The 20023-nt window shown below is 38.5% G+C and overlaps 1 protein-coding gene across 4 annotated transcripts in view; it reads left to right on the top strand.

Moving 5' to 3' along the window:
- Ptpn12 (protein tyrosine phosphatase non-receptor type 12) overlaps positions 1 to 20023 on the top strand; it is a 72423-nt gene that overhangs the window by 15481 nt on the left and 36919 nt on the right. For 2 of the 4 annotated variants that reach the window (XM_021163661.2, XM_029477244.1), the window contains exons 2-3: positions 10826 to 10934; positions 18493 to 18569. In XM_021163661.2, the coding sequence (XP_021019320.1) occupies positions 10826 to 10934; positions 18493 to 18569 (186 nt within the window). Of the gene's footprint in view, positions 1 to 7654; positions 9106 to 10825; positions 10935 to 18492; positions 18570 to 20023 lie in introns of those variants that run through there. The other 2 variants (XM_029477243.1, XM_029477245.1) reach the window with 2 other exon arrangements.

Genomic DNA, 20023 nt, shown 5'->3' with positions numbered 1-20023 from the left:
CTGGCTGTCCTGGAACTCACTTTGTAGACCAGGCTGGCCTCGAACTCAGAAATCCACCTGCCTCTGCCTCCCAAGTGCTGGGATTAAAGGCGTGCGCCGCCACCACCACCCGGCAATTATGTTGTTTCTTATCCACTCTCAGAATCTGTCTTTTAATTGATGATTTATACTACTGAAATTCAATGTCTGCTACATATGTTATGTTTTATTGTTTCCCTTGTTCATTTTATCTCACTTTTTTTGCCTTTTGGCTTTTCACTGAGCACATTATATTAGTAATATTTTCTCTTTTTATCATTTGTACTTTTTCACCTTTTAAGGTAATTGCCTTAGAACTTGTAATGTATATTTTCAGCTAATCCAATGCAATTTTCATATTTTTAGGTAAGTTAACACTAGTATTAGTTTGTTATGGTTTTTGTTGTCTAGTCACACACACACATGCGCGCGTGCGCACTCGCATGCCTATGATAAAATGCCATGAACAACAACAATTTAAGGAAAAACTTATTTTGAACTCTGGATGCAGAGATTAGATGTCTGTAGTAGTGGGGAGGACTTGGCAGCAGGATCAGGGATTACATCCCAGCTAAGTACCTGGGAAGTAGAAGGTGGTGCCTCCTGTACATAGGAACTCAGAGTGGCACTATAACCCTCAAAGGCTAAGCTTCAGTGGCATGCCTTCTCCACAAGGGCTCCACCTCCTAAAAGTCCCATCACCTCCCAAACAGCACCACCAACTGAGAGTCAAGTGTTGAAACACATGAGCCTCTTAGTTCTTCTGTCACTGTCAATATTATTTTATTTGTATGTACTCAAACATATAAGAGTATACACCTATGTAGATTTTGTGCTAGTATGTATATGAGAACTTCTACCTGTTAAGTATAAGTGAAATAAAAGTGTTAGCTTAGCCTGTAATCCCAGTTGTTTGGGAGTCTGAGGGAGAAAAATAACCATTTTCAAGGCCTGTCTGGGCTCTGGACTTGACTTTAAGTTGTGTTTGCAACTTAGTAAGAAATTGGTTTATTTGTTTTGTTTTTTAGCATTTTATTTTATTTTCTCCTTGTTTACCTGGTATTCTGAAATCATAAATAAATCTTCTTCCATTTGGCCTTCGATAGGTAAGGCATAAACATCTGTTCTCTAACTTCACATGGTGAAGATGGTGCACATACACAAAAAGTAAACAAAGGCAAATTTAAAAGTTTAAGAACACATCTGTGAGGCAAACATAAGCAGTTCTTTTAAGATAAAATATTTACTGTCCAAAAAAAAAAAATCTCCTAAAGATCAAAACACCTGGGCCGTGGTGGCACACACCTTTAATCCCAGCACTTGGGAGGCAGAGGCAGACAGATTTCTGAGTTCAAGGCCAGCCTGGTCTACAAAATGAGTTCCAGGACAGCCAGGGATACACTGAGAAACCCTGTCTCAAAAAAATAATTTTATGGTTGGGGGTCACCACAGCATGAGGAACTGTATTGCAGCATTAGGAAGGTTGAGAACCACTGCTCTAGTGAAAACCCAGGCACATGGCATGATAATTAAGGAAACATAAATAAGATGGGGTTGCTCATCTTAGGGAGACCTCCTTTATACCGCTGAGCCTTGGCTGATGTCTGGGAACTTGGACCTGTAGAAGGGTTCCCTTGTCACGAGTGGTTCTATTCTCAAATTGGGGTTCAATTGTGTCTCTCGATTGTTCAAGCAATATGGCTTATGATCACCTTTCTTCCATGTAGGAGTTTAGATGGTTGGAGTGCACTACTTAAGAATGCCTATGTGGCCAGGCAGTGAACCCTGGGCACCATCTCTCTAGTGTAGACAACTTGCTTCAGGGATTCTTGGGTCCTTTCATTTCACTGTGAGAGAATTAGGGGAAACTTGTACTTCAGAGCTTTATTTCACACGCTTTTTCTTTTTGCTGCTTTTGTTTTGTATCCTTTAGCCATGACTCTGAGTGTGATTATAGTTTGGATCACCCTTGATTCTTTGGCAAGTTTTTTTATACATAAGTATTCTGACCCCTTGTTTGACACATGACTACAGTGCTACCATCTTAAAAAGATCAGAGTTTGTTGGAGAGCCAGAGTCCTTGACAAGCTGAGGAAAAACTGTTCTTCGGAGAGAACAGATGAACATATTTGGGAAACAGAAGGCTACTAGGAGCTGGTGGAAAGATTAAGAGAGGAACCGGAAGGAGCCTGAGTAGCAAGCCAGAGGAAACAGGATGAGGTTTTATTTGCACGCTGCGAGGAATTGAACCTTGGGCCTCCTGATGTTAGAAAAGCACTCTACCAGCGAACTGTATCCCCAGTTGGAAAGTATGAGTTTGCCCCAAGGCAACAGTATTTTTTTTTTAAGAAGCTGAAATTAAAATGGAAGTTTTGCCTTGTGAGATTGTTGGTAATAAAGAGATGAATTTTAGAACTTCACATACGTTATTTAAGACAAGATGACTGTGGCCTTGCCACCCTGGATGCACTCTATCTCCCAGCTCTTAGAAGCTATGTCGGCTCAGGCCTGGTTAGTATTTGGATGGAAGGGCAAATTTGTTATTACTTAAGTCAGACTACTCCATTTTTTTTTATCAGTTTCAAATCAGTATCATTAAACAACAAAGATGAAATTTTAAATAGCATTTTATTGATGTCAGTTCATTAGCTGTGGTGTTCTAAATGTGAATATCAACACCTGTGATGCGCCGGGCGGTGGTGGCGCACACCTTTATTCCCAGCACTTGGGAGGCAGAGGCAGACGGATTTCTGAGTTAGAGAGAGACAGAGACAGAGAGAGAGATTGATTTACTGAATGCATAGAAGACACTGGCATTGTCGAGGAAATAAAAAGATAATATAAATAGGAAAATATAAAAGATTACATCAGACGCTGAATTATAGTCATTGGCAGTCGTGATGAGATTAAAGGCCAGGGATGGTGAATAAATCCTAAAACGGGAAAAATCAGTCCCGTCAGTAATCCGTGATCATGATGATTGCCTCTGAGTCTTAACCTTCTATTATACATTTTTGAGTTCAGTATTGACTTTTGATGTTCAGTATTGACTTTTGATGCCTCTTTAGATTATTGACAACCTCCTGAAAGTAAGTTTCAGTAGAGTTGTAACAGGAAAAAAAGGGTGGTTTTTTTTTGTTTTTTGTTTTGTTTTCAGAAGGTAAGTGGTTTACCAGGAAATGTAGTTTTTCTTTATAAAACTTCTGGTCTATTGACCACAGCTCTGTGGCACTCCAGTCTTGTAAAAATAACTATTTTCCATAGAGCGGTGAATATATATTGAACTGTTTAAAGTGCAGACATGATAATTGGCCTCTGCTATGTTTGTTTTGGCAATGAGAAATATCTATTCTATTAATTTAGGGCTTTGATTTGTCTTTTTAGCTGAACATAAAGAGAATATTTTTGTCAGTTAATGTATAGCAGTGAGTCTTGATGTTCCTAATTTTTTTAATGGCGGCTACTTTAGTATCCTGTGAAAATTGGTGACTTTTCTTGAAGGTAAGACTCATCATCACCATCTAAAGGAAGACACTATTAGGAGCCACTGTTTTCATGTATTGTTGGAGACAGGGTCTCAAGTACACAAGGTGATCTCTAACTCCTTATGTAGCAAAGACTTGATGCTGATCGGGGAGAAGGGTGCGGGGAGACAGGGTCTCCCTATGTAGTCCTGGCCTTCCTAGATGGAACTCACAGAGATCTGCTTGTTTCTGCCTCCTATCAAGTGCTGTGATTAAGGGCATGTGGTACAACTTTGAACATCACCTTAAATTTTTAATCCTCAATGTCCTAGGCACTGGATCACCACTACACCCAGATCAGGAACCAAGTTCTGAAAAATTCACTTCATGGACAGGGAGAAAAAGAGATCATTGGAGTTGGAATTTGCTTAGGAGAATCAGTAAACATTGCTTGCATTGTTTAATGAACAGAGGCATTAGATAGAGAGAAGGAAGATGCTGGTAATAGAGGTGTCTTAGGGTTTCTATTCCTGCACAAACATCATGACCAAGAAGCAAGTTGGGGAGGAAAGGGTTTATTTGGCTTACACTTCCATGCTGCTGTTCATCACCAAAGAAGTCAGGACTGGAACTCAAGCAGGTCAGGGAGCAGGAGCTGATGCAGATGCCATGGAGGGATGTTCTTTACTGGCTTGCNTCCCCTGGCTTGCTCAGCCTGCTCTCTTATAGAACCCAAGACTACCAGCCCAGNGATGGTCCCACCCACAAGGGGCCTTTCCCNCTTGATCACTAATTGAGAAAATGCCTTACAGTTGGATCTCATGGAGGCATTTCCTCAACTGAAGCTCCTTTCTCTGTGATAACTCCAGCTGTGTCAAGTTGACACAAAACTAGCCAGTACAAGAGGTGAGCCTGCCCTGTGACTTGAACAAACGCATTTCTGTCCATTACTTTGTAAAATACATCTTTCTTTTTTAGGTAATGTTGTTTAATAAAACTAATATATATGGCAAAATTATATTACATTTGTTTACTATTTGTGGAGTGTGAGTGTGTACATCACAGTGTTCACGTGGAGATCAGCAGGCAACTTTCAGGAGTCAGTTCTTCTGTCACATGGGTCCTGGGGTTCAAACTCAGTTCATCAGACTTGGTGGGAAGCACCTTTATTTGCTGAGCCATCTCACTGGCTCAAAAGACACCATTTTATTACCCTTCTGATTTAAATAGTCCTTTATTTCTATAAAATACTTTCATAGTATGGAAAGGATAAACTTAGATTAAAAGTTTGTTTCTAGCTGGGACTGGTAGAACATATTCGAGGTACCAGGACTTCAGAGGCAGAGGCTGAAGAATGTCTGCTATGAATTTTGGTGATAGGAGCTGCCGTTAATAAAATGTGATGCCCTGGCCTACCTACGTCTTCAAAGAATTCTAGTTCTACCAAGGGTGGTGTGCTTGTGTACTGGGTTGTGACCTCTATTAGTGTTCCATAGAAAGAGCTGGAGTAGAGATGAGGAAGCAGTTGGGAGGAAGTGGGTGACAGAGTGTTACAACTGTACTAGTCTTAGGGAAATGTTTGACGATGATTTCTATTCTGGTGTACTGAGAAGCAAAGGCAGATGGAATAAATGAAGCAAAGAAGTCAGCTGGGGTAAAGCACACAGTGAATTTTTTTTTTTTTTAATCTAAGAAACCCCGAGATTCTCCTTTATTTTCCTCAGTTATATCCTTAATTAATCAGTCCTGAGTTACAGCTTCAAATGAAAAAACAAACAAACAAAAACAGGCTGGAGAGATGACTCAGTGGTTAAGAGCACAGACCTCTTTTTCTAGAGGTCCTGAGTTCAATTCCCGGTGGCTCACAACCATCTGTAATAGGATCCAATGCCTTCTTCTGGTGTGTCTGAAGAGAGCAACAGTGTACTTACATACATTAAATCTTAAAAAAAAGAAAGAACAAAAAAGCAAAACGTGGTGCTTTTTTTTGCCAGTTTCACCTGCTAATAAACAGTTTTGTTGTGTTTATACAGAGTTGGATAATTCTAGTACTTTACAACAGAGTCTTAAACTTTTTTCACTTGGAATACCAGATATATACGTAAACCGGATATATAGATCAAGCCTTTCTTAATGATAAGTCATAGTTCTTAAAAACAATTCTTTGGCATGCATTTGATCTTACTGTTTGTTAAACTGAGAGTAGGGCTAAGAACATAGCTCAGAAGTACAGTGCCTGGCATTGGAATCCACACTAATTAAGGGATTAAGATTAGAGAGATGTATGTACTAATAAGGTAGACACTTTTCAAAAAAATTTACAGTGTGTATGAGCTGGTTAGTCTTTATTGTCTTCTTGACATAGCCTAGAGTCACTTGAGAAGAGGTGACCTCAACTGATGAATTTCCCAAGGAGATTGGCTTGTCTGTGACTATGTGTTTGAAATTGCCATGATTGATGTGGAGGGCCCAGCTCACTATGCATGGTGCCATCCCTAGGTAGTTGGGTCTGGGCTCTATAAGAAGCTAGTTGAGCATGAATCAGAATAATCTCTATGACTTCTGATTCAATTTTTGCTTGTGCTCCTTTCCTGGCTTACCCAGATAATGGGCTGTTTATCATAGCAACAAGAAGCATCGTGTGGGGGTGAGGGGAAGGGAGGGAGAGAGAGAGAGCGAGCAGCAGAATGCCTGTGCTAGTTTATAGCATGCAGATGGAGATAGGATAATTTGTGTGGGACTTGGTTCCCTTCTACCATATAGGGTCTGTAGATGGAACTCTGGTCATCATGACATTTGACAACAAGTACCCTTAGCCTCTGAGCTATCTAACTTGCCCATGCTTACATTATATTAAGAAATCCTGGCTAAATATTTGCTAGTGTAGCTCATAGAGCATCTTCGTTGTTTTTCAGAGTTGATAAAATTTGATTTTTATAATTGTTTGTGCTAAAAATATCATTTCACATATATTAATAGTACAAATATAGTACAAATGATAACAGCATAATACTTGGGGCTGTCTCAGAAATTGTTCTATATTTTCTCTTGATCCCAAGCTAGGATTTATTGGTTTTTTTTTTTTTGTTTGTTTGTTTTTGTTTTTTAATGAAACATAACTTAGAAACTCACACAGCAGTTAGGGGAGCCACATGTGAAGGCACAGGAATGTGTGTATGGCGAGGTCAGAAGTTGGCATTGGGTGTCTTCCCTCTATCACTCCCCACTCCGTTTTGAGTCAGGCCATTTCATTGAACATGGAACTTCCAGTTCATCTAGACTGGCTGGCCAGAAACGCCCAGGGGTCTTTCTATCCCTGCTTCCCCAGTGCTGGGATTCCCTGTGTGATCTGCTGAGCCCAGCCTTATTACATGGGCTTTGGGGAGAAGCCTCTGGTCCCATGCCAGTACAGCAGCACTTTACCAAGTAAGTCTTACTGGTTTGATTCTAATCAAGCATTCTAAGCAAGTACAGTCCAGAGATATGCTAATTTGATAGTTACATGCCAATTAAGGTCTGTTTTCTTTAATTAAACCATTATTTTTTTATAGTAGCTGAAAACTTGGTGTGTACGGGTAAAAACAAAACCAGACCACAGTTCATTACATGCAGTAGTCTGAGTTGAGGAGTTTCAGGTAATGATTATGTTGCTTAGCATGAGGTTACACACAGTAAAAGCAGCTGATGCATGCATTACAGGTGAGCACAGCCAGAGCCTCAGATGGGGTTGTGTTTGACTCGGGCTTCAGTTTTGGTGGTTGTGCTTTTAGAAACCCTGTACTACTGCCCAGTTTTTCCTATGTACCACATTCAGCCCTGTGACCCCTGAATTTTAAGTAGTTTTCCCATGTCATTCTCAGGACATTGTAGTCCTTCTGTTTATGCCCTTTTATTTATTATAGCCTGAGCTTTCCCTTCATTTGTTCCTCAGCTGTGGTACCCTTTCTTCCACCCTCTCCAGACTTTTTAAACTACATGTTTTTTTCCTTCCTTACTAATTTCTTCTCCAATTTCCTATGAAAAGTCTCTAATCCTCTTTCTCAGAATTATTTGATACTGCAAACCTATATGTAAAATAAATACAAAGGAACCTAACAGTTGAAAATAGGATTCTGGGGGCTGGAGAGATGGCTCAGCAGTTAAGAGCACTGACTGCTCTTCCAGAAGTCCTGAGTTCAAATCCCAATAACCACATGGTAGCTCACAAACAACAATCTGTAATGGGATTTGATGCCCTTTTCTGGTGTGTTTGAAGACAGTTACAATGTACTTACATAAAATAAGTCTTTTTTAAAAGAAAGGAAAAGAAAAGAGAAGAAAATGAGATTCTGTACTACCAAGCTAGTCAGTACTCCTTCAAAGGCTTGGTCAGGCATTCAGCAGCAGCACCTGTTAATTGATTAAGAACGAAAGTGTTCTGGTTAATTGACCGCAGACCTTTTGAATGTCTGGGACCTCAGCAGTCTGACCTTCCTGGTAAACTGCTTTACATTATACAGCCGTTCCAATCAGACAAATTGGCCCAGAATATATTTTTTTGATAATCAGTCTAAGAAATCTGAAGTAACAAGTCATACTTAAAAGGTTTTTTGGCTAATAGTAATTAATGATTATTGAGTTATTCTAGGCGCCAGCCTCTTTGCTAAGTCTGGAGGCTTTATCTGAATTCTATAAAGGTTATAACACTGGATCGAATGTGTTTATTATCACACATTATCAAAACCAAAATTTTAATTACTGAAACTAATTAAGGCTGGCTATATTTTTGATAGGAATAAAGTGTCTACTTAAATGTCTTTTTAATACGGCTCGATAAACTTGTTGATGTTGACTTTTCAAAGTGCAAAACAAAGTCTTATTCTGTTTTATGTTGAATATCTAATTTGAATGATGGTATTTAAGATACTATATTTAACTTTTATATCTATGACTTAATTTACATATAATAATTATATATATGTCTTGTACAGTGTGATATGTATGTATGTATGTATGTATGTATCTGTGCCTGTCCATACACATGCATACATATAAAATATGCAATGACCAGATCAGGCTGAGTATACTATTCAGGTAGATGCTAGGGTTTTTGTTTTATTTTCATAAAACATTCATTTTTAAAGTGGAATAGATAAAGCATTCTGTGATATGCTAGACCTTAAGAACATTGGATAAATAAAAATCTAAACTTAAATATTTACTTATGATACAGAGAGATTCTTAATAATTATCAGCTTTTACATAAAAATTTAGTAAAATATTTCTCAGTAATTATCACATAAATGAAGTGCTTGGATGGTGCAGTAGGTGCTCTAGAAGTGTGTGGCATTTTATACTTCACCTCGGTCCTCTTCCTTCCTTTGTTCGTAGTTCTTTTCTTACTAAGACTGATAAAGTACATTTCTCTTCTGCCAGTGCTGCTTTGGCTGTTTAAATTGACATCCTTCTTTAAATATGATTTTCACATCATACTTTATATTAAAGTAAATAACTTGAAGTCTATCTTTTCAGATTATCAGATCTTTGAGCAGGGAAAGCAGATATGCAAGACCTGATTGCTAACAGGGAATCTGTGAGCATCCGTTTGCCTTTTCTGTTGCTCTCCTTTACATCGGATTTTTGGGTAGGCAGGGTGTTCGTACAATCTGAAAATATAAAAGACACACGGATCTCTTCACTGTCCATTTCCCAGCATTCCAATTTTCCTTCCAACAACTGCAACCTTTGGTATTAGATTTCCTGGGGACATGTTTTATGCATATGTACAAACAGACATGTTTTAAATTTCTTTAATGCTAATAGTGGAACACTTGTGTTTTCTTCTTTTTACATTCAGTGGAGATTTTTGACATGGTGCCATATTCCTATATTTAAGACAGAGCTTCCTTACTTGCTTTCTAGCCACATCATATTTGATTGTATGAAACAAATTTATTCAGTCCTATTAATAGGGTATTTTTTATTGTTTGTGGACTTCTGCTACTACAAACATTGCAATACACACCTTTGTGCATACATTACTTCATGTGTGCCAGTTTGATCTGGAGGACACATGTGTAGAAATTTAAGATAGGTGGATTTGTAACTGCCAGCTCTCTCTCCTTTGTTTGGTAATGTTCTTTTTGGACCTACATTGAGCTGAAGTCTCATTATTCTGGTGTAGTCCAGTGTCCCAGTCCTGTGAGTGCTAGGGTTGCAGGCATAAGGAGACCTGGGTAGTTTACACATCTATATAGTTTGAGATTTTTACCTCTATAGGAAAAGTCACCATAAGCATATGAATTTTTACTTTGGCATTGTGCTATACTGGCACAGCATGATTTTTGTTAAGAGGAGAAAAATGAATATTCTTGTGTTCAGTCTCTAAAGTATAGTCTTTTTTTTTTTTTTTAGTAAAACAAAAATAACCATTTACAGTGTAAGTGCCTATATGTAAAATTGCTTAAAGTAATGATATAACAAGAATAAGACAAGATTCTAGTTAAAAAATATGGAAAAAAATATGGTCATGAAATTCTTAATTGCTTGAGGGTCAGCATCACAGGCTATAAAAATAAACTGGTGAAAAAATTAAATTGCTACCAGACCATTTTTCATTTCTTTTGCATTTAATAATGAGTCCTAAAGTCAAAATGCTTTCAATATGCCTTTAATCCTTCAAGAAAGTAAACTACTTTGAAATTAAGTTTTAGAAATATAGTTGAGTAGAACCTAAACAATTCACAATGCCAACTTTCAGTTCTGCTGAAAGCAGGAAGTGTATTACTGACAAGCAGAAATATTCCAGCCCAAAGAACATCCCTACTGCCATATGTGGTAAGAATTTGTCACTAACCCACAAACCACTTCTGTAATTCAGTGAATAAGCAGAATTAGTCTTTGTTGGACATTTCCAATTCAGTGTGAAAGAACTTTGTTTTGCAGTGTTTTACAAGTAACTATTAGCATATGTTTTTGAGAGAGCCTGGCACATCATGGGTTCTCCTGCATTATTGAGAGAAGAAACCTGTGCTTAATTCCCCGAGTACGATATTAAAACTTAATGAGACCTTATTAAACACAGAAATTTTCATCTTATTAATGTCTCTAAATAGAATTACTTCTAGTTGTTCCCCCTTGCTGCTTTAATAAATATTAATCTTTGTTTGCACTTACTCTAAAAAGAAATTATTCTTAGGGTTAATTTTTAAGTAATAGGGAAACTAACAGCTTAGAGCAATAGGAGAATTAATTGTGAGGAATTGGGTCAGCAGAATTCATTGAAGAGCTCTTTGTAAATCATTAACAGTTTTGAAAATACCAATGTTTCTCTAAACTTGAATTTTATTTTCTTGTATTTTAAGCGATTGAGAAGATTGTCTACCAAATATAGAACAGAAAAGATTTATCCCACAGCCACTGGAGAAAAAGAAGAAAATGTTAAAAAGAACAGATATAAGGACATACTGCCATGTAAGTTTGAAATGCCCTTGATAGAATAAATAGAAATGCTATCTAGCCCTTTGTCACCCCATGAGCTGTTCCTGAACTGAATAGCTAAGGAGGTAGAATCAATCCTTCCCAAGGTACACTGCAGAACCATCTGTGACTGTGCTTCTTAGACTCCATTTCTTCTTGTGTAGCAGTTTGTGGTTTTGTTTTGGTTTGTTTTTTACTAAAAACAAACAAAAGAAATAAAAGTAATGTCGACAATTGGGATAGTTTCTTAAAACACTGATTTATCTGCTACCTGATCATAAAGGAGCCTTAATTGATTAACTATGTTTTAAAAATGGGCCATAAGATGCCTCAGAAACCTGTGTCTGCTATCCTCAGCAGTCTGTGTTTCTTAAGCATGTTTCAAGTTGAAAATGTTATATTCTCATTACAATTATATGCTAAGATACTATTGTCTTCTAGCTAAGTAACTGTAAACACATGCTTAAGTCAGAGTCCACATTCTAAAAAGGTATCTTGTGTTGGACATGCACTTTCTGAAAGCTGCTGTAGTGTTTCCCTTCCAGTATGTATACTCCCTAACACCATTTCCTTGGCTGTTGCTATTAGAGCTTCTCTCTAAAGTGTCCTTATGTCACAGGGACCTGGTAGTGACCTCCTAGACCCAGTGCTCTTCTCCAGGGTTTTCTTTCCTGTTAGTGTTATGCCATTGCCAGTCTATTTCCTGAGTTTCTCTTCTTTCATGATAACCCTCTTTCAGATCATTTCCTCCTGCCCATTCTCCCTCTGTTCTGCTGACTTCTTGTGTGCATGTGTATCTGTGTGTGTTGGGGATGGTCAGAAGGCAGCCCTCAGTGTAGAGGTTCAGGAGCTGCTTCTGGTTTTGTTTTTCTTTATTTGGGATTTGGTATCTCACTGGTGTGGGCTTTTCAATTAGACTAGATTACCTGGCCTGCAAGCCCCAGGGATCTGCTGCCTTTGTCCATCTCCCTAGTGCTGGGAGCACAAGTACCACTCATGCCTGGCTGTTTTATGTGGATCGTGGGTGAGTTCAGGCCCTCAGGCTCGCACGGCAAGTGGTTTACTATCTGGGCCATCTCTCCAGTCCTCCTCACTAGTTTCTCTGCCTAAATTTAATCCTCCTACTGTTAACTGTTCTACATTATTCTCATCTGAGGATTGTGTGATTAGACACTATTAATAGAATTAACAAAGAACTGCACAGAGTAACAGTGATGAGTTACCACTCTGGAAGTTCAAATCTGGATATCACTAGCTTGTAGCTGTGAGACTCAGGACTGGTCTTCGCTGTGTCTGGTTTTCTCAATTTTAAGTTGAAGTTGATAGTGATAATACATCTAAGGCCTGCTTTGCATGTTTGATAGGTCAGACGTCTTTTACTAACCTAACACAGTAACCACTCAAGGCTTTTGCTCTAAATACACTCCACTTTCCTTACCAGTTGCTTTAGTCTGTTCAGGCTGCTGTAACAAAAATGACATAAACTTGGTGGCTCATAAACAGTGGAAGTGCATTGAGAGAAGTCCAGAATCAAGGCATGGTATGCCGTGAGCACTCACCTACCAATTCATAGTTGGTGCCTTCTCACTGAATGCTCGTGGAGAACAAGGAGCAAACAAGTTTCCTTGGGCCTCTTTTATAGTGACGGTCGTTGAACTCATCAGAACATGTTCTCCTCACCTCCTAAAGGCTTGTCTCCTTGATGCTCTTGCATTGGGAATTAGGTTTCAGCATATGAACCTTGTGGGAACACAGTCAGACCATAGTGCTAATCCTTGGAATAAGAGTTGTCTTAGTTAGGGTTTTTTGTTTTGTTTTGTTTTTCCTGTGAAGAGACACCATGACCAAGCAAACTCTTATAAAGGCAAACATTTAGTTGGGGCTGGCTTACAGTTTCAGAGGCTCAGTCCATTATCATCATGGTGGGAAGCACGGCAGTGTGCAGGCAGACATGGTGCTGGAGGAGCCAAGAGTGCTACATCTGGATCCGAAGGCAGCAGGAGACTCTTACACAGGCAGCCAGGAGGTGGGGTTTCTTCTGCACTGGGTGAAACTTGAGTACTAGGAGACCTCAAAGCCCACCTACACAATGACACACTTCCTCCAACAAGGTCACACCTCCTAACAGTGCCACTTCCCATGGGCCAGGCATACTCAAACCACCACAGGAGTTAATTCAGATTTCTGGATACTTTATTAAGCATAATTTTCAGTACTGTCCTCTGATCTTCCCCCCTCTGGTCTAGAGAAATAAATCTTAACTGGCTCCAGGTTTCTGTTTCACATTCATGTTACAGAAAGTTGTGAGCATATACTCTGACGATATAGAAAAGAGCGTGCAGAAATCTCTCATTTTGTTATTTCATGTTCTAGCATAGGTGGTAGACAGTGACTACAAATGCACATGAGCTCTGTCCTCTGGTTGATTAGTACTAATAGGGATAATGTAGAAAGGGCGAGGGCCATTGAGAAAGCTGGGAGCCAAAGGAAAGCGTCAGGTTGTTAACAGGAGGGAGGTGAATTTTAGTGGCAGGCCAGTCTTCTAAAAAAGAAAGCCCTCATTTATATTGGTTGCTGATTTATGTGATTGTCCCACACACACACACACACACACACACACACACACACACACAATCACAACAAAACCATGGCGGTTGATAATCTACCATTTGCAGGTGGGAAACTGAGCCTGGAGAAAGCTAAGTAATTTATCACAGTGCTCACATAATGGAAAATAGTTTGTATCCAAGGCCATGATGTTCAGATAAGATGGTTGTGGCACTTGAGGATATTTGGCAGTACTTGAAGGCATTTCTTCTACCAGCTTCTAGTTAGCAGGCTCCCAGGGTACTAGTGCAGTGTAATGTCCTGAGAACAGACTTGTCTAAGCTGAAACCTTTAGAATGGCCGCTCTTGGTCTGTGTGTTAAAGTCAGGAGGACCTGGTTCACAAGTAGAATTTCAATAAATTTCTACCTGTTTTGATTTGACATGTAATATTGAAAGCATTTGTACTTACATATTTGTTAGAAAATAATTTGCTAATTTCCTTTGAATGTTTAACATGTCCATTGTTTGAATAAGCACACTTTTAAACAGCTTTAACATATAGTTTCTATACCATGAAACTTACCCACTTTAAGTATATAATTAATTTTCAATGTAAACTTAGGTCATACAGTGACTAGCCCAATCCAGTGTTTGGAAATTTCATTACTTTCAAAAGTTCTGTATTTAGTCCCAGGCAGCTGCTAGTATTCTTTCGGATTCTGGATTTTGTTCTTCAAGAAATTTAACATAGCTGTCATTTCATATATTATCTGTGGTGCTTGATATCATTAACTCAGCACGTTTTCTTGTTATATTTGTGTTATGGTAGTATTGGTAGTTAATTTCTTTTTAGTATTGAGGAATATTCTGTGTCTATACATTGTTTATCCATTTGGGGGAGTAGGGACTCCTTTGAGACAGGGTTTCTCTGTGTAGCCTTGGTAGACCAGGCTGGCTATAATCTGACTGCCTTTGCCTCCTGAGTGCTGGGATTAAAGATGTGCACCACCACTGCCTAGTGATAAATTGTAGACCTACAGAAGTTTATATTTAACCTTTTTGGTTTTATGAGGCAGCAAGTTGCTGTGTAGCCGAGGCTGGATTCTGAATTCTTACTCCTCCTGCCTCAGCCTTGTAACAGTGAACTTTTAGGCGTGTACCCCAACACCTAGCTTCTGTTTAGCTTTTTAAGAAATTGAGATAAATGTATTTCAAAGTCACTCTCCTGTTTTCTATTCCAGCATTAGTATGTAAGCACCAGTTGCCCACATTCCTCCCAGCACTCGTAAGTGTTGGATTTTTGCTTGAGACTGTGTCTGCTTGGTGTTAAGCTGCTAGCTACAAGCATCCTTCCTTCCTCAGCCTCCTGAGCAGCTGAGTTAGAGGTGTGAGCCATTGCACTCGGCTGCAGGACTTTCCTTTTCTGAGTGTGTATACCTGTTCACACGTGCTTGTGGAGGCCTGAGGTCAATGCTGGCAGTTTTCCTCGGTTGCTCTTCAGATTGAAGCAAAGTCTTAATGAAGTTCATAGCTCACTGTTAAGGCTAGTCTCACTGTCTAGCTGCTCAAGGTGCTGTCTCTGCCCTCTGAGGCTGGAATTACAAGTGGGCCACCACGTGCCCCTGACTCAGGTGGGGTCAGAAGATATGTACTCGGCAAGCACTCAGCTGCTTCAACCACGAGACATCGTCCCAGGTCCAAACTTCTGGTGACAGTTTTTCTAGTGCTTCTTGATGTGTTTCTAATTTGTAGATTTTCATGTGCTGTTAGCTAATTCTTTGGTGAAAAGTCTTCGAGTTATTTAAACTTTGTTTTAATCTTAGTGTGCTATAAGAATGCTTTTTGTTGTTGTTCCTGCTTGGGTTTGAAATAGAGATCTCATACTTGCCTTAGCCTCAAACCTCCCTAGTGCTGGGGTTACAAGTGTGGGATTAATGTCCGTCCGACAAGAGTTCTTAATACATCCTGAATCCTAGAAACTATTCCCAGAATTAAATTTCTCTATGTACTAGTAGATAAAAGGTTACTTACCTATGTTTTCTTGTTTGTAAGGGCTAAAAGTGAGAAAGCCTTTGGAGTTGGTGAAATGGAGATAGTCTGCCTATTTTGTTGTTAAATAGGAAGATTATATAACTTCACCTTGTGTATGGTTAAACTTTTTCATCTTAAAAAACTTTTAAGAGTAAGGAAGAAATTCCCACCTTGCATGTAGACAGCCTAACATGTAGGCTAACGATCTAACTATCATTTTGGAACCAGTTGTTGTACTCTACCTTTGAGGTACTTTGACTAGAGAGTGGTATGCTGTGTGGATAACAGTTATTAACTGGTACCTCTTATTACTGGAGAACATAGTAAGAGGAAGCATTTATAGTTAGTCAGCATTATCCTGACTGAATATTCTAGCCTCATGTATCAGAAGCAGCATTTTTGGAACATCTATTTTCTTTTCTAAATGGTACTTTAAAAAGGGAGGCCACGCCGGGCGTGGTGGCGCACGCCTTTAATCCCAGCACTCGGGAGGCAGAGGCAGGCGGATTTCCGAGTTCGAGGCCAGCCTGGTCTACAAAGTGAGTTCCAGGACAGCCAGGGCTACACAGAGAAACCCTGTCTCGAAAAACCAAAAAAAAAAAAAAAAAAAGGGAGGCCACATAATGTGAATGAAATCAGTGTCAGAGCACTAGCAAACATGTAACCATTTTAGTGCCTGAAAATGTTTAGAGATAGTTTGCATAGAGATTACTCGTATGTCTTTCTTAGATCTCTTCCTACAAATTTCCAAAATAAAGATTTTATCCCCCAAAAATAAGAAAAAAGAACTTTAGTACTTTATATAATAATTGAACCAATGAAAAATAAGTTATTCATTGCAGTTGGCCTTGTAATAGTTTAGTTTATGCATAGCTGCTTCCATTTCTAGTTTTTCTTTTTGTATGTTAATTGGCTTTCGGATTCATTGTGGATTAAAAGGCCATAATGTGATAGTCATAGTTACAGTGTACATGTTCTGATCCTTTCTAACCCAAAGGTAGGAATTATTAGGCAGTTCTAATACCTTACCAACCAGGTGTCTGAGGTTTCTCTAAATTACAAGTCATAAGATGTGTATGTAGCTCAGGAACCGCCCTGTCTTCAACCATGAAGCTGTACATTAAGAACAAATATCATTCTGTAGTATTCTTCTTTCTTTATGTATGTGAGCATGTACGTACATGTTTGTGCCTGTGTCGGTTTATGTGCACCACATGTGTGCAGGTCCTCTGGGGAGGCCAGAGTTCATCAGATCCCTTGAAGCTGGAGTTACAAGTGGTTGTGAGCCATCTCGCCAGTCTTCAGTCTTATAGTATTAGTCCCCCAAAATATATAGTTTCCTCCTGGTCAAAAGTCATAAATTAGGAAAACTTGTAATTGGAAGAGACAAAGAAGAAGGAATAACTAAATCTATGTGTAATCTTGGAAAACATCAAGAAAATGGTTAAAAATTGTTACTTAATAATTTTATAAGTGAATTTTCTGGGTTTGCTAATTATGCTGTATTTATATAGGATGTTAGTATTAAGACAGAAAAGGGGGCTATTCCTATAATCCCAGCACTTAGGAGGCTAAGTACAAAGAATCATGAGTTCGAAACTAGTCCGGACTGTATAGCAAGGTCCTGGTTGAAATATTCCTACCCAACAAAAATCTGTAGCTATTATTAGAAATCTCAGTAGCAGTTAGCTATAACTCTACATTATTTTTGCAATTTCTATCTAAATCTAAAGTCATTTCTAAATATTATAGTTTTGGGGTTTGTAAGATTTTCGTCTTTTGTTGTTGTCTTGAAATAGGGTCTCTCTAGAACTTAATATGTAGACCAGGCTGGCCTTAACATAGAGGCTTACAGGATGACTCCATGAGCTAACTTACTTGCTGCCAAGCCTGACGACCTGAGTTGTTTCCAGAGTCCACATGGTGGAAGGAGAGAAGCAGATGCTGCAGTCCATTCTCTGATACAGCCCATGTGGCACGCATGTTCATTACTGTCCCATGCCCTCATATACAAATAAGTAAACAAACATAGAAGATGAGTAAGGATTTACATAACTCATTAATGCACAGCAAAATAAAACAAATCCTGATATTGGAACGTAAAAGATTGAGGGTTTTTTTTCTTCCATGTCTAATTTTTTTCCAATCCTGTCATACTTTGGAATCTTAATTCATTAGTCATAATTACGTAGTTTTTATAATTTCTATGAAATATAAAAGATAGGTTTCTTAATAAGAACTTTAACAAAGAAACAATAATTAAGAAGTTCTGAGGCTTGAGCTGGGGAGATAGATGGCCCAGCAGGCAGCAATGACTATTCCTCCAGAGGACTGGGTCCAGCTCTTCGGCACCCACCTCGTAGCTCGCTGTCTTCTAACTTCTGTGGTCATTGCCCACACCTGCACACACAGGTATAACCGCAGGCAAAACACCTGTACACATAAAGTTTTATTTTGTTTTTGGTTTGTTTGTTTGTTTGTTTGTCTTATTTTTAAGATAGGATTTCTCTATGTAGCCCTGTATGTTATGGAACTTATAGACTAGGTGGCCTAGAACTCACAGATATCCATCTGCCTTTACTTGATAATGCTAGGATTAAAAACAAACAAAACAAAACTTGCTGAGGTTTAATCCCTAGACACCACCCTAGTTAATTTGGATCAGTGCCTAATGTTTTATATTTCTAAAGTTCCAGAGATAATTCTGGTTGCATCTTTAATATGCTTATTTACATTTTTTGTTCCTTTTCTCAAAGGTTTATTTTTTGTTAAAAATTACCTTCCTGATACCTAAACCTTCACTTTCTATTTTTTAAAGTACATGTGATATATTTGTAATCCCAGCACATGGTAGCTGACAACAGTTCAGTGGCTCTGTGAGCTATGTTGTGAGGCCCTGCCACAAAAAAACAGAGAAGAAACGCTCACATGCTACCTGGATATAAGTAATGAAAATCTTTTCTCTTTTGTAGTTGATCACAGCCGAGTTAAGTTGACTTTGAAGACTCCATCCCAAGATTCAGATTATATCAATGCAAATTTTATTAAGGTACGTATGAAAATGAAGGAAGGTTTCCTTGCTACACTTCACGCCTTCCTATATAGCGATTTTATCAAAGATGTTAACTACCCAACATGGTCCTAATAGGAAATAAAAGAAAACCCTGTCTTGCACATCCTATTTGCTTTTCTTGTAGCTACCTATGCCACATAGATCAAACCATAAATAGAATAGAAGAGACCGTTTTCTGTGTGCTACTTTTACATCAAAGGCTTATAAGCACTGTTAGGTCATTATGTAAATTGTCTGTCAGTTTAGGTGTACCTATATATTATTGAATCATATGATAGTTTCCAATTTTCCTTAGTAGTGAAATTATAATGAACACTGTTCTTTTGAACAATTTCTTAGGATAAACTAACAGTGATGAAATTACTAGGTGATACTGATTTTAACTTATGAAATATAACTGAAAATTTAAAACCTTTGGTAATTGTTACTATGTGTGTTGACAACTCTGGGCCACTGTGTACCTGTGATCCCAACATTTGGGAGGCTGAGATCAGGATTGCTGTAAATTTAAGACCATCATGAGCTAAAGAATGTGACTGTCTTAAAATAAAAAATATATATAAACAAATGCATATGTAAATAAAACAGTGTATATGTAAATAGATATGTAAATATGTAAATAAAAACAAAGTGGTAGGCATCTTGTTAGATAACTAGAGTTATACTTGAACCATAAGTGGTAGCTAGGTAGGTGAGTGGGTGGTTGATTTGAGACACAATTTCTTTATGTAGCGCAGACTAGCTTGGAACTTGGAATTCTCTTGCCTTGCATTCCCTGGTAGTGAGGATGTGAGCTTGCTCTACTCTGCCCAGCCTGTCAGGTCTCTATATTGTTATCAAGAAAGAGATGCAGATGTGAGACTTGAGTTTAAAGGCTCTAATTTGCTCTATAGGCTATTTTGTGTTTTTGAGTCTAGTTATACAACTATTACAGCTTTTCAATGACTTATATTATCTTATTGATAATAAAAGATAGTAAGAGTAGAAAAATAAATTTGACTTACTGATAAATTCCAGTGTGATTTTCACCTCCAGTGTAAAGGTGAACTGTAAATAATGCTGCCCGTGTTTAAGGAAGGAAGCTTTGAGCTTTCCTAGCTATCCTCTCTTCAGACTCCAATGGAGGTCATGAAGGAGATTACCAGGGATCTTAGAGCAAAGAGTTTTTAAATGTTTGGGGTGAGCAGGCAGAAATGTGGCCCTCTGTCCTACCCAATAAAGCTCTGTGAAATTTGCACAAAAAAAAAAAGAAAAATTAATATTGTATTTATAGTATTGGACAAATATGGTTTTGGGTTAAAAAATCTTTTCTCTTTTTTTGGGGGGAGGGGGGGCTTTGAGACAGGGTTTCTCTGTATAGCCCTGGCTGTCCTGGAACTCACTTTGTAGACAAGGCTGGCCTCGAACTCAGAAATCCGCCTGCCTCTGCC

Source organism: Mus caroli, chromosome 5, assembly GCF_900094665.2.
Source record: "Mus caroli chromosome 5, CAROLI_EIJ_v1.1, whole genome shotgun sequence".
In the NCBI taxonomy this organism is placed as follows: domain Eukaryota; kingdom Metazoa; phylum Chordata; class Mammalia; order Rodentia; family Muridae; genus Mus; species Mus caroli.
The sequence above is the reverse complement of the archived record's forward strand: the minus strand, read 5'-3'. Positions and strand labels throughout refer to the sequence as shown.